The sequence below is a fragment of the Harpia harpyja genome, chromosome 3 (genome assembly GCF_026419915.1).
Source record: "Harpia harpyja isolate bHarHar1 chromosome 3, bHarHar1 primary haplotype, whole genome shotgun sequence".
Lineage (NCBI taxonomy): Eukaryota > Metazoa > Chordata > Aves > Accipitriformes > Accipitridae > Harpia > Harpia harpyja.
This window is the reverse complement of record NC_068942.1, coordinates 41,049,864-41,064,535: the sequence shown is the minus strand read 5'-3', so window position 1 is coordinate 41,064,535 and position 14,672 is coordinate 41,049,864. Positions and strand designations below refer to the sequence as shown.

Here is a 14,672-nt window from a genome sequence, read left to right as displayed (position 1 = left end):
ATTATCATACATGGATTCTGTCCCCCAGAGAGGAATAGAACAGCTAAAAGTTTAAACACTTTAGTTGACGCTTCAAAATAACACTCACAATCTTTTGAGATGCTCATACCAACATCACACAGCTCTCCCCACCTCTGTGCTCCAAGGAGTTCAATGACTGCAGCTCTTTTCTAGTTTTTTTGTCCTTCAGTACATGTGACTACTGAAAAACAAGCATGCTGCTATACAACTTCAGGAACCGTGCCCTACCTCAGTACAGGGTAAGACAAGCTTTTGGTGCCTTTTAGTGCTACCAGCCCATGGGGAGACTGAGACTTGAGAGCCAGGGGTGGAGGGCTATCCTTGAATCCCAGCAAAATCAAAGAGTTCCCACTTTCCACAGCTCACTGGGGCAAAATCTACCCTGCTGTAAGATGGAACTGCTTGCTCACAGCTTGGCCTTGATGCACCTTCTCTCACCTTGGAGGTTTTGCTGTCATCCAGGTACCAGAACTTGATGTGTCGATTTCCAGCAGTGACAAAGTAACTGCAGTCCTCTGAGAATGACACAGCTGTCACTTTACTTGAGACTTTGTTGGCTGCCACTACGATGTTTTTCTGGAAACATAATTGTTTAGATAGCTTAATTTCTTTGCTCAGAAGCAAAGGAAACTCATTTTAATTACAGGCATATATCCAGTACAAGTGCTGCAGCAGGGAAAAGAACCTGCATTAGCTGGGAGCATTGATTTGGCAGATAGTACAATTCACATTTCCATTCAATTCCACTTCCACATTGACTGAGATCAAGAACAAATCAGCAGGCACTAGCGCCTGCAGGAACTTGCTGTCTGAGCCATGACAAACATGTTGTTTTCACAATCACCAGGAGCCCAGAGCAAACCCATTTCCCTTTCTAAACAGCAAAAGCATATGTATGCCAGCACAAGGAGGAGCTCTCCCAGCCTCCAGGCAGCAATGAGGGCAAGGCACTCAAGATGGGGAACAGGTATTTTCTGCAGGGAAAACAGGACTGGTTCCTCTAAAAATTCTCTCCTCTCTTTAAAGACATGACACTTTATCGAAAGACCCAAAACACAAAAAGACCATACCTGTATTGGAAGGGACAAAGCAAGCAAAATCTGCTACACCTCAAATGTGCACCTCAAAACATCAAAGAGTTCGGGAAAGGAGGAAGAACACAGCAGGGACAGAAAACAGGAACGGACACTGCCCAAGCAGAATGGTCAGATGGCAGGAGCTCCCTGTCCACAATACCAGCACTCAGTTTTCCTCCCCCTGCCTCTTCCCAGGGATTGGCAGCAGTGAGAATAAAAAAAGTTTTCCCCCTGCCTGTGGTGGGTTTTCAACCATGCAGCACATAGGTGACAACAGTGCACCACTTTTTATTCTCACTCTGTTTCCTTTACCCTTCCTTTTAGGGACTCGGTTGCTCCCAGTCTTCCCAACGCAATGCCCTCAGCACACAAACCATGTCACTCTAAGGGGCCCATTGGACTGCAGGCTGATAGAACTGAAGAAACCAGCAACAGGAGCCTATGCTGCTGCACCATCACTATGGAGGACCCCCAAACCCAGACTGGGGGAAAAGCAAGGGGGACAGCCATTAACATAACTTCTTTTAAGAGAGCGCACAGAGAAAGGCTTAGAACACTTGCAGACCTCAACATCTGGATCATTGCTGTGGCCTTTCTTTAGGGAAGCAAAGGGACCCTACAGTCAACAGGGGTTTTCTTTTCCGTCACAGTCAAATGACTAAGTCTCCCAGCCAGGAAAAACAGGGAAATCAAAGCAGCAGCACAGCGGACAGAAGAAGGGTTGTGGTTAAAAGTGCAGGAAAGTGGTTCAGGAGATCTGTTTGCACATCTTGGTCTCTTACTCTTCTTTGACTTTGGTCAGGTAAAGTCTGCCTAGTTTTGGTACCCAGCCTGCAAAATAAAGGCTAGCTGGACCTCGCGATAGTCACAGTCTGGAGTGTGTGCTTAAAGTGCGTGTTCTTCAGCGCAGAAGAGTGAGACAGTCCTCACCTCACAAGCTCTCATGCACAGAACCATAAATAGGATCACAGTGAATAGAAAAACCTGCATAAGCAAGGGAAAACAAAGCCACTTGTACTGTCCCACACATGCCATGCATTATGACCATCTCCAAGTCACTACTTTCATTTGTGTGACTAGAAAGAACCAAAAGGCTGAGCACTCGATTTTCAACACTGACAGACACACTTAACATTTTATCACTACACAGTTCAGCTATACAAAAAAAATAGCAAGGTCAAACTTCAGCTCATGCAGGAGAGAACTAACAGTGAGATCTTAAACTATAGCTCAGGAAATGCGATGAAGAGTAACATACTAAATGAGCACAGACTTACAAGCTGCAAGAGAAGAGAAGGCTCCGGGGAGACCTTACAGCAGCTTTCCAGTACTTAAAGAGGGCCTACAGGAAAGATGGGGAGGGACTCTTTATCAGGGAGTGTAGTGATAGGACGAGGGGTAATGGTTTTGGAACTGAAAGAGGGTAGATTTAGATTAGATATTAGGAAGAAATTCTTTACTGTGAGGTTGGTGAGACACTGGAACAGGCTGCCAGGAGAAGTTGTAGATGCCCCATCCCTGGAACTGTTCAAGGCTGGGTTGCACGGGACTTTGGGCAACCTGGTCTAGTGGAAGGTGTCCCTGCCCATGGCAAGGGGCTGGAACTAGATGCTCTTTAAGGTCCCTTCCAACCCAAACCATTCTATGATCATGTGAGATTTAACAGATGCATTGAAATTTTTTTTAAATCGCATCTCTTTTAGAGAGGTTTACAGCACCTGAAGAGGTAGCAGGAGCTCAATAAGTGCTTAGCATTTATTAATACAGAAGAGTCCAAGTCTATTGACAATAAATGTTTCTTTTCTTATAAACAAACAGCACACACTTAAATGTTTTCTAGAGGTTAAGGCATGGGCTTTGTTTCCCCAGAGAGCTGCCCCAACCCAGTGGCAGGCAGACCTCCATCAGCTTTCACCCACTGTGATTTCTCTGTGTTCCCTTTCTCAATTATCAAGGACGGGATCAGATATCACAAACTCTGACACAACAAAACCAAAACAAACCAAGAGCATCCACTACACCACAAAAGAAATCCCTGGCTGATGAGAGTTTCCTTCCTCAACCTCATAAATTAGTTTTTAATAAGCCTCTAAAAAAGCACAAGTCTTTGACAAGGTTTCAAAGTCCAGGCTTTTCTGGCTGGACAGCAAGATGTCACATGTCTCCAAGTATAAAGAATATCCCCTCACTGAAGTGACTTAGACCTTCCCTAAGGGACCACAGCTCTCTCTCATGTCCAAACTTGTCTGTGTCTATGAATGTCAAAACCAAAACAACAACAGAATTAAAAAAAAGCAGAAAGCAAGATGGAATTGAAATAGTTTACAGTCAGACTGTCCACTCCTTTTAATTTAGCAACACCCTGTGGTCCACCCAACCTCCTAGAGAACTTACCTTCCATGACCACACGTTGACAATCATGTCATGCTGGTACCCCACTGAAACAATGTACTTGGAGCTGGGGGAGAAGGCCACACAGGCCACACCATACTTGTGCTCCTGGAGCTCAGCCACCTGGGTTCGCTCAGCCACATCCCATACCCGAACCGCTGGCATGTGTCCACTCTGGAGGGGACAAGAACAGACATAGAACAGGAAACATAACCTCCAAGGTCAGTTCTGACAGATTTGAGCACATAAATGTGTGGAGGCTTGGAAAAAGATGTCTAGATGGTGCATTCACTATAGGGTTAGAGGTTCCTTCAATTCTTTAAAGCCCAGGTTGAGACTGACAACCTAAGGAGTATATGCATTTCAACAGGTGTATGAAAGAATTAATACAATCTCCTCTGCTTTAATCCTTTTCTTATGCTACTCATAAAACAGCCAGAGACTAGACCAATATTTTTGATGCACATCCCTGATCTTTGCAATGGGAACTCACAGCCAGCTCATGAAAAGGATTATAAAATGGATCTTATCTCTGGACTCAGTGAACCAAAAGGCCCTCACATCCTCTGGACCTAACGCAACGTGGACATCTGACATCTCAAGCTAGGTCATGCCATACAAAACCATGACATGACTGTTGTGATAACTATCACATGCCATTTGAGGGAGGCCTCTGGGACACTAGCAGCATCATTTCTGTCACAAAGGTAACACACGGGTGCATGCTGCCTGAAAGAGTAAGGGCAGGGTAGTGTCAGAGAAAAAGACACTGAGGGAACAAAGCCTCTGGTTTTACACTTGTTCTCCAGAGAAACAGAAAGTCATAGACTTCAGAAATACCATTTCAGCACCTTCTGCCAGACAATTCCATTCTTTTGTTTAATTGTTTGTTATTAAACCAAAATAAAAGAAGGCACACAAGATAAGCTGAAATGCTGGCCAAAAACATGCCTGATGGGCAAATCCTACTGAAGAGCCTGCTCATGATTTCTCATTGAAGTCTGTCAAAACAGTAGCTTACAAGATAACATATCCATGGCAACATGGCAAAACGGTACCTTTTCTGATCAGTTTTAAGTAAGTCATTTGATTGTGTGGGAGAGGCAAGTCTGATCACAAGGAGAAGTCAAAGCTTTAAAAACTCAGAATTGTGCATGTTTTAATCGCCTGTCGTGGTTTAAGCCCAGCCAGCAACAAAGCACCACGAAGCCACTCACTCACTCCTTCCCCTCCCAGCCCCAGTGGGAAGAGGAGGAGAAAACATCATGAAAAGCTCGTAGGTCGAGACAAGGACAGGGAGGGATCACTCACCACTTTTGGTCACAGGCAAAAGACAGACTCAACTTGGGGAAAAAAGGAAATCAATTTAATTCACTACCAATTAAATCACAACAGGATAATGAGAAGTAAACCCAAATCTTAAAACACCTTCCCCCCACCCCTCCCTCCTTCCCAGGCTCAACTCCACTCCCGATTTTCTCTACCTCCTCCCTGCCCCGAGTGGGGCAGGAGGACAGGGAATGGGGGTTGGGGTCAGTTCATTACACGTTGTCTCTGCCGCTCCTTCCTCCTCAGGGGGAGGAAAAAGGTTTTTCTTCAGTGTGGGTCCTCCGATGCCTGGAAAGGCTCGAGTTCTGCGTGAAGCACTCCCTGCACTCGGAGCACTCATATGGTCTCTCTCCCTTATGGATCCTATGGTGGGTGATGAGGTTGGAGAAGTTATTGAAGGTCTTCCCACAATCTGGGCACTTGTAGGATCATTGTCCCATGTGATTTCTTTGGTGGCATCTCAGGCTGTTTCTCCAGCAGGTCTTCCCACCCTCTGGGCATTTATGGGTCTTCTGCTTGGCATGGGCCACCGGCTTGCTCGTGGCTGCGTGGGTGTTCTTCACACCACCCCCTTGTCTCGTCGGTATCTGCTCCTTCTTCCTCTCAACTTCTCCCCCAGCACCTGGGGTGGTTGTCTTGGCTTCAGCTGGGTGCTCTTGGTGCCATCGTGGAGGACTTGCTGATGCCTCGTGAGGTGAGACCTCTTCCAGAAGGTCTTCTCGCTGTGTGAGCAGGGGTACAGTCTCTCTCCCGTATGGATGCATTGGTGGGTGATGAAGTCCGAGCACCAGGAGAAGCGTTTCCCGCACATGGTGCAGAGAAAGGGCTTCTCCCTGGTGTGTGTCCTCCAGTGACACAGGAGGACCATGCTCTGCGTGAAGCTCTTCCCACAATCCAGGCACTTGAAGGGGTTCCCTCCTGTGTAGATCCATCAGCAACGGGTCAGGCTGCTCCCCCAGGTGAAGATCTTCTTGTAGTCCACACACTTGTACACCTTCTGTGTTGAGCTACTCCTTGGTTGGGTTGCGTCTTCTTGAAGGTCTTCAGCATACGTCCCTTTGAAAGAGCATTTCTGAGATCTTCTTGGTACTTGGCTACCTTGCTTATCATCTGGCTGATGCTGAACATCGTGGTCTTTGCCCACCTTGGGGCTCTGGGGCTCCTCTCTGGGTCCTTCCAGCATCACCCTGTGCTCTTCCATGGGCTGGGACTCCTTCTTCTCACTGTCTGTCCAATCACCTGTGGGATGTGGCAAGGGGTGATGCTCCTGGGGGCGGGGGGCTGCAGGGCGCTCGGTGGTCCCCATGGAGGCGGATCCTCATGTGACCCAGATCCAATGAATCCTTCCTTCTCTTCCTCCATCCCTCCTCTTCCTGCTGCTCCTCCATCTCTCCTCCTTCTCCATCCTCCAACCCCCCAGCCGGCTCCCCAGTTATATACTGAGCATGACATCCGACAGTATGGAATATCCCCTTGGCTAGATCGGGTCAGCTGTCCTGGGTGTGCCCCCTCCCACCTTCCTGCGAAAATAACTCCATCCCAGCCAAAACCAGGACATTGTCTTGTTCGAAAGCTTTGCCAAGCAACTGCTTGTGGCCTGGAAAAACGCCATGGTCAGATTTTAATGCAGTTGGTACAGTTCTCCCTCCTGCAAGGCAGAGCTCAGGTCTCAAGGTGGCTGGCAAGATGTTACAATGAGCTGAATCAGCTGCTCTTCAAAGCAACTGCTGTACTTAAACACATACATAAATATGTATGTATATACATACATATATATGTTTCCCAGCATCTTAGCATATACCCCAAGACCTTAACAAATTGAATTTGCATTTCATCATTTAAGAACTGCTCACCAAAAGAGAGCTCTGTGTGATCCCCATGGATGAGAAATCTATGCCCCCATGGGGAGAAAGAAAAAAAAGTAAAAAAAGAAAGAAAAAAAAAATCAATTTTCTTCTGGATTTGAAATATATAAAAAACATTTAATATGTATGGTGGCCAAGGACTAACCTCCACGCTCTCCTTCCTGAAAAGCCAGCCATGCAGAAAACTAAGGTGTTACTAGGCAGAATAGCATGAGGCTGCTAAAAGCGAGCTTGAAAAAGTGAACTCAGAAAGCATTTCCCTATGGGACAGAGATCGAACTAAGACAAGACTGCTGACACCGGCAGGGGACACTGCTACACTAAGTAATAACTCAAATGTCAGACATGTGGGAGGATACCGAAAAGAGAAATGGTTTTAAAACAGGGCAAGAGGAGACATGTTTTGCAACAAGGCAAAAAAAAAGCTTTCAAGTATAACTGGAAAGGTTTTTTGGTTTTGTTGTTTTTTTTTTTAATGTGAACTTGCCATTTACCCCAATGAAGTTTCAAACTGAAAAGTTTGAGTTGTTAGTAAGAAAAATACCCACTTTATTTTCACCAAGTTTTCTAACCCACATGAGAAGAGTAGAGCACCAGAGATTTAAAAAAAACAAAAGAAAAAGAAAAGAAGGCACCAGAATCATCAGAACTTAACACCAGGGAGAAAAAAAACATATCTAGATATATATAAAATAATTTTAATATAAAAGTTTTTTGTTACATTAAAACTTCTAGAGTGTAAGGAGGCATTAAAACAAATTACAGTTATAAAACCTCAAGCTTTCACTAAAAAGTTAATAACAACAACAATCTCTGATGATCTGATGGAAAATTTGTGCTTACTTTTTCCGTGTCAAGGTAGCCTCCATCCCAAAATACTGTTGTTTCTATCCTTGGCCTGATCCAAGCAGGATTCAGGCCCAGCTTGGGAGCCACCCAGTGACATGACAGCTGCCACCAGGGTGGCTGCACTAGGGACCTCTGGAGCAAACAGCCTCCGCCTTGACAGCTCTGACAGAGGACTGTGACATACTTCTCGTCTCTGTGGCTGAGGCTCAGGAGGGGACCTGTTTCACACATGCTCCCTCCCCACGTCTTACAGAGACCCAGAGACTAGTGGTAAATTATCATTAATCACACACAAGAGCAAACTGAGCCCAACCATATGGGGGACAGTCAGCATTTCTGTGGATTTCTAACATCCAGCAATTCCAGCCTCATGACACAGCCCATGTCTTGAACTTCTAATGGAGAACAGACACACTGTGCACTCATCCTTATTCTTCCCCTTGGGCATGTTTGGAAAGAGGAAGCAATTGTCGCCCCCAGCCAAACATACAATGCCAAACCACAGGCACCAGCACCTTCTGTCACTATTCCTAAAACTCCATTCCACATGCACTTTTCACTTTTTCCACAACACTGTTACTGGCTTCAGTTACTTCCTGAAATCCTAAAGGCACAATGCTAAACTCAGACCAAGATTAAGGACCATCCAAGTACTCTTCACTGATGTTAGAGTAGAGCCATGCTGTGTGTCCTTCCACTTATTTTCCCTCTACTTTCAGCCCACAGATGCCACCCCAGAAGATCCATCCCCCAAGCTGATGAGAGACAACATGCTGAAAAACTGCCAGCAGGAGCACCCAGAGCCACCCGAAACCCAGTAGGTCCACCCAGAGATGCAACACTGAAATAGATTTGTCTGTGTCAAGGCAGCTCACTGGATTGTTTCTTCTAACACCCTCTGCCCGGCTTCAAAATGCGATGGACAAGGTGTGCCCTCTCTCCTCTTACACTTACCTCTCCTGTAACCAAATATTTTCCATCTGGAGAGAAAGCAAGTGCTGTAATTGTTTTCCTAAAACAGAGAAAAGGACACTGAGAAACTTTTCCAACATGTGATTTCATTTCAATACGTCATGACTGGGGAGTCAGTTGGGATGAACTGGAAAGAGGCTAAAAATCACACATAATAGCCTGACACAATGGTTTTCCTTTAGCAGAGGTCTAACACTTGCCATGGGGATTCCTTGCTGCCCAAGTCTCAAGTAGCATGCCTACAGCACCAGAAAAGCTCCAAAAGTTGAGGTTCATCCTTGTGCCTTTATTCCAGGACCATGTCCCAGTCCTGGCTTCAATAATAAGGTCATAGTTTTAGGTGGAGAAAGAAAAAAAAAAGTCAGATACCATGGAGTTCTACTAAGATCTCCTCCATGGCATGCCTATTAGCAGCTCCTCATGGGACTTCAATGTTTATGAGGTTGTACCTCATCAGCAATAGCACCTCACATTAGAAGGAGCTGGAGTCAAACTGGCAGGCAGCCTCTCCCCAAGGTAGCTCTCACTGTGGGGATTTAGCTTAGAGCAACAGCAGCTCCTGCACTTCACTCAAGCCATAAAAACCTTGAACTCACCTCCCACAAAAAGCAAGCCCAGCTTAAAATTTCACTCACCTGGAACTGTTTAGAATATGGTGTTGCTTATTTTTTCTAGGGTTGAACAGCACAACAACACACCTAGATGGAGGAAACAGAAGAACAAAAAGAGTTGACATAACCATGTATATAAAGAAAAACAAAGAGCTATCCTTGCTGGCAGAGCAGCAGCAAAAGCAGCCCCAAAAAGCTGTTTCATCCCCTTATCTCACAGACTGAGCTGGGGTTCACCAGAAATCACAAAAAAAAGAGCAGCCCAGGGGGGAATCACAAGTCTCTCCCGTGTTGAGAAGTACCATGTGCTAGTACCATAAATAATGCCTTTCTAACATCTGGGAGCCCTGAGTCTCTGATTGCTCAAGCTGGACAGAAAGGTTAACCATGAAAGTTTGTGCAATGGCCCTGATGGATTATGTCCCCTGCCATAAAAGTGACCCTATGTACTGGGCACCAAACCAGCATGTCTACAGCAGAGTAAGAAGGTCAGGAAGAAGGAAAGGGGATTTTTCAGAAAAGCTCTCAAGGGCAAAGAAGGGGAGGTAGGGGGGCTAAATTGCTGTGCCTGGCCATAACACTAGACAGGACACAAACTGTTGAGTATAGCACAAGAAGTGGCTGGCCAGTTGAGAAGTGAGACATATGATGCCAAAAACTATTGGCCCAAGGGACGTATCTGAATAAACAACTTGCTCCGGAGCCTAGCAGAAATCTCTCAGCAAGATGAAGAGCAAAAGCAAGCAGTAGTAAACTCCCGGTAAGGAATATAATCACCTCTATTGGGAGCAAAACAGTCGCTGACTGGGAGGAGAGGGAAGGAGAAGAGGCCCCACTTCCTGCTAATTTTGCCCACAGCACATTGCCTTGGTGCCTCAGCCCACCACAACCAGCCTGGGGCAGTCCCAGGTACTAGACCCCTCCCCACTCTCCACAAACACCCTAAACACAATTTTTAAATACTCATGTAACAGCATTTGCCTCATAGCAGAGAGCAGTAGCAACGCATGGCCCTTACTGCCCTCTCCCAAAAGCGTAACTGTTAAGTGAATACAAGGAGGTAGAACAGCAATTGCTCTGATGACCTTGTGCCCTATCTCTCGCTTCACCTCTAAAATAGAAACTGTGGTTTTCGCCTGTCCCTCTGCTAGTACGTGCTGCCAGAGCTTGGAGAGTCCTGGCTCCTCCTTCACCGCGGCACCAGGGGAGCACTGCAGGATGCCCCCGCTCCACTGCTAGCAGCCTTCAACGTGCCGAGGGCTTCACTCACGTCACCACCGCGCTGGGGCTTGCCCGCAACGGGTGCCAGGCTACAGACGTCAGTCACAGGGAGAAACGTGCAGGGTAGAAGTAGGGGAGTTGGCCTGAAGCAGGCAAGCAGGAAGGCAAAAGCTGAGGCATCACAGAAACCTGTTGCAGCACCTCACCTACAGACCTCACCAACGTTTCAAGACAGGCGGTGCACACTGATGCGCAGGACTAAGCACACCTTGGCACCACGCTGCCCAGGACAACAGCTGCGTCCTTCCAGGCCACCCTCCATGTCCCCAGCAGCAGGCAGGGCTAGCAGTGCTGCAGACACAGCTCAGGGTTGACAGGGACCTGTGATGTCTCTGGATCTCCTCACCTAGCCCAGGCAGCTGCTCTTTCCCTTGGTCTGACCGGACTATGCTGCCAGAAGCAGTGTAAATTTTGAAATGGAAAAGAGAGCAGAAAGGAGGACAGACGAGCCAAGACCTTGAGCTCAGAGTCCTTGGCTGAAGCTGTCATGCTCCATTAACATCACTAGCTTAAAGTGGACACCATCAGAGGGTACCAAAGCTTTAACCTCCAAAGCACCAACCATTCACAAGATATGCTCCCCCCCCCGCGCTTCAGACTACTCTACTCCTCTCCACCCATGCCATTCCACCTACTCTTCTCCAGTCATACCCTGCCCTGAAGGCCAAGGCAATAAAGGCACCAAACTTTCTTGATAGTTAAGGCAGACAGCCATGGTTGGAGAGGTGATCTTGTGGAAGAGCAGGGAAAGTGTAAATAAGCAGTTTGTTCAGACCAGGATTGATCCTTCTGCGCTTTTTACCCTGGGGAACCAATCTGGAGAGTTTCAAGCCAAAGCTATGCTATATATTTCTGAGGGATTAGTGTAAAGAAGCAGGTGGTTTGTGATCCATTAACAAGTCAGAGGAGGTTAAGCCTCGCAAATCACGAGATATGAAATAGGAAGTTAGCAGATGTGAAAATCTATCTAATCCCAAGCCTCCAGCTAATCAGAAAAGCAAAGCAAAACCCCATTATGTGTAGTTGGATAGGGTTAATGGACCAAAATCCCGCCGAGTTATGACAGGGATGAACTGTGCTCAAAATAGGCTTCAAAAAAACAGAAAGAATAAAGGAAAGACATGAAATCCTGGCAAAGACTTTCCTATGCAGCTCTTACATTTAAGTTTCTGTTTTATTGTGAGGAACTCTGCAGAAAAACAGGACTTCAGAGAAGTGAACACAGTCTAAAAAACACAGGAAAGGTGCAAAATACAAACCATCGTCTTCAAACCAGGCAAGCAAACAAACCACTTCCTAGAATAGTATAGTGAACCACTAAGGTCCAGGGCTTTGCCATTATTAACTTACATGACAGAGCTTTTGGCCACTTACGATCATGAATTTTAGCTCAGTTGCACTCCACAGCAGGCCGTCTGCTGGCAGGCTTCCTCCTTCTTGCCAGCCCTTGGCCAAGTCCACAGCCCAAAGTGAAGGCAAGAGCCACTCAGCTCACACACCAAGGCAAATCAACAAACCGGTCCAAGACCCGCACAGCTACTAATGCCAGAGCAGCCATCACAAACATGGGTATTTTAACTTTGTCTTAAGACGACCCTATGCTCAATTCACTGAGTTAGACCCATAATTAATGAAGTCTACCTGGAGGGCAGGGCGGGCAGAATAAATCACAGTGTCTCCTTACTGGTCAGCAAGCATTGATTTATGCCACAAAAAGGTAATTTTAATTCATAGACTCAATGAAACAAGATTGTATGTTGTTACATTGAGTTGTAAGCTAATAACTAACATAACTTGCTAATTGGTTATGACCTCCTATGCCAATAAAGTCATTTAACCAAGATAAACCAGTCTTCTAAAGTTGCTTTCTTAAACTAGCTGCTTCTCAACAAAAGCTACTCCACTACTATGCTACCCCATGCCAATTTTCCACCATCACTCTCCTGTCTGCCACACACAAGGGCAATGAAGACCCCAGCCAACTCCAAGGACACCTTATTCAGCCAGATGGTAGGCCACAAACTGCCAATCTTACAGCAGGACACAGATACTGTTCTGGGAGTGGGGAGCACCCAACTTTGAAAACTGGCTTCCTCTCAAAATGCTTGGGAAGGTTTCTAGTCCATTCCATCCTAGAAAGCACATCTCAATGAGCAGAAGTTAACCATTTCTAGCTCTTTAATCTCTTCTGAGTGTTCAGGGTGGTCTCAGTTGTCTGCTCAGACACTCACAGCTCAGCTCAGTGTGGCCCCAGAGCAGCTCCTGCACCCCACGCAGCCAGCAAGTCGTTCTCCAGCAGAACCTGCAGCGGTTCCCCAAACAAGGTAGCTCAGAGACCATTAGTACTCTAGGCATGCTCTGTTTTAGCAAAGGAAATTGGTCTAGCAAAATAAAGGGAATGGAGACACTGAATGGTCAGATCACTGACCCACCTACTCCACACTGCCTGTCTCCAAGTCCTGTAAGGCTACCAAGCCCTCAGAGGACTCAAAGTATCTACTCCTTTCCATTTATGCTGGCTTTAATCTCACAGCAGTTAAAATAATAATTACCATGGAAAATTAATTGTATACAAGAGCATACACCCATCTATCCATCCTCCACCTTTGTCTGCTCCTTTATAAGACTGCATTCAGTATGCTACAGCCAGAGGGATAGAAAGGACACAAGTGAAGAGAGCACATCTTTCTGTTCCTAGCTTCCAACTGTGGATGTAAACCAAGCAAAGTACTTCAAATCTGCACTTCTATAATGGTCACATCACCTCTTCCACCTGCCCCATCCCTTTCCCAAATTGAAGCTTTCAAAACAAATTCAAGTTCTCAAGACACCTTTGTCTGAAGAGACCTTTTTAAATGCTAGTGCCAACACGCAAACTGAGACTAGCTCCAAAAGCACCTCACATGGGACCTACAGAGAGAAACACTGACCCTGGCGTGCACTAGCTGTTTAGAAGGTCAACATTGTTAGCACCCTTGTTTCAGCACAAACCCTACCTCCTCTGCAGCTGTGGGAATGGCTTGACGACTACAGCACCTTTTTAATCCACAAGTATATTCTGATTTCCAAGACATTTATAGAAACTATTCACTGCTGTATGAAGTACTGCTGTACAAACCATTTATCAGCCAGCTGAGATCAAGTGTCCTGTTTGTTTGCATGCTGGTTCCTGCAGAGGCTGTTGGCAATGGCATACCTATTTAAAGGTATTATTTCTAGGTCTATGATGCCACTCTACAACATTTAAGTATACCTTCCTGATGCAAGCTGGTTTTAAAAACAACTTGGCTGTGGAATCTCTCCCAGTTCTCTTTCTTGTGGGACATTCAGGTAACCTCAAACGCAAGGGAAGGACAAAATCAGCTCTCACAGCGATGTCAAACGTTTTTGCAGACAACCTGAGCTCTCTCCATCAGGGAGCCCATTTGGGTCAGCCAACAAGAAAGTGGTGAAAGGTTACTTGCAGAGCTTTCCAAACCTCCATGAAGGCACAGCCCTATCTTATACATGCACAACTGTGCACCATATATGCAGATAAAAAGCTGGTGTTGTTTCAAAGGGGGAGAGGAAGGGGGGTAGAAGGGAGTGTCAGCAGTTTCCATTGGCTCCAGCAAGAGGAAAAAAAAACAAAATATAAAAAAGAAGCAATTTCCCTAAGCTAAATATAGGAGCCGGAACGGAGAGGAATCGGACGTCAGTATCACATTTACCCGAAGTATCTGACTCACTAAGTCAGCAGCAGTGGATCACTCCATGCAGCTCCCCCCACCTTTACTTCTGCCTTTTCTCCTACTGGCTTCACTCCTGCTCTTCCCAAAACCCTAGTTCCTGGGCATTTTACTCTTCTCATTGTCCTCTGGTTTCCCCACACATCCCTCTAGTCTCAGCTGCCTTCCCCCAGCTACCTCCTTCTTCACCTTTCTTCAGTAAGCTAATAAAAAAAAGATTTGTGCAGAAGTCAGGTTTCCTCTTTCCTTCTTCTGCAGGCCACACTCCCCTCCAGAGAGCCTGTGAAAATTAAAAGCCCATGATAGCATTCCTTTCCAAGTTATCCATCAACTCAGCGTTGCCCTATCTTGTGGGACATGTGACAGGAGGCAGAGTTCATGGGTCAAGTCCTGCTTGGGTCAAGTCCTCCTCTCCTAAATGCATGCAGCCTATGCTATAAAGAGGATGCTGTATGGAGGAAAGAAAACTCCATTAAGACATCAAAACAAATGTTGGCTTTCTTTTTTCCCCCACAATATATTCCTTTCATGCTGCTGCAAGAGTAAATG

General features: G+C 46.1%; 1 protein-coding gene across 8 annotated transcripts in view; it reads right to left on the bottom strand.

The window, feature by feature from the left end:
* Nucleotides 1-14,672, bottom strand: part of MAPKBP1 (mitogen-activated protein kinase binding protein 1) — a 108,759-nt gene that overhangs the window by 43,606 nt on the left and 50,481 nt on the right. For all 8 annotated transcript variants that reach the window (XM_052782168.1, XM_052782169.1, XM_052782163.1 and 5 more), the window contains 4 exons: nt 9,139-9,201; nt 8,486-8,543; nt 3,492-3,662; nt 460-597 (listed from right to left, as the gene is read on the bottom strand). In XM_052782168.1, coding sequence (XP_052638128.1) covers nt 460-597; nt 3,492-3,662; nt 8,486-8,543; nt 9,139-9,201 — 430 coding nt within the window. The remainder of the gene's footprint in view (nt 1-459; nt 598-3,491; nt 3,663-8,485; nt 8,544-9,138; nt 9,202-14,672) is intronic.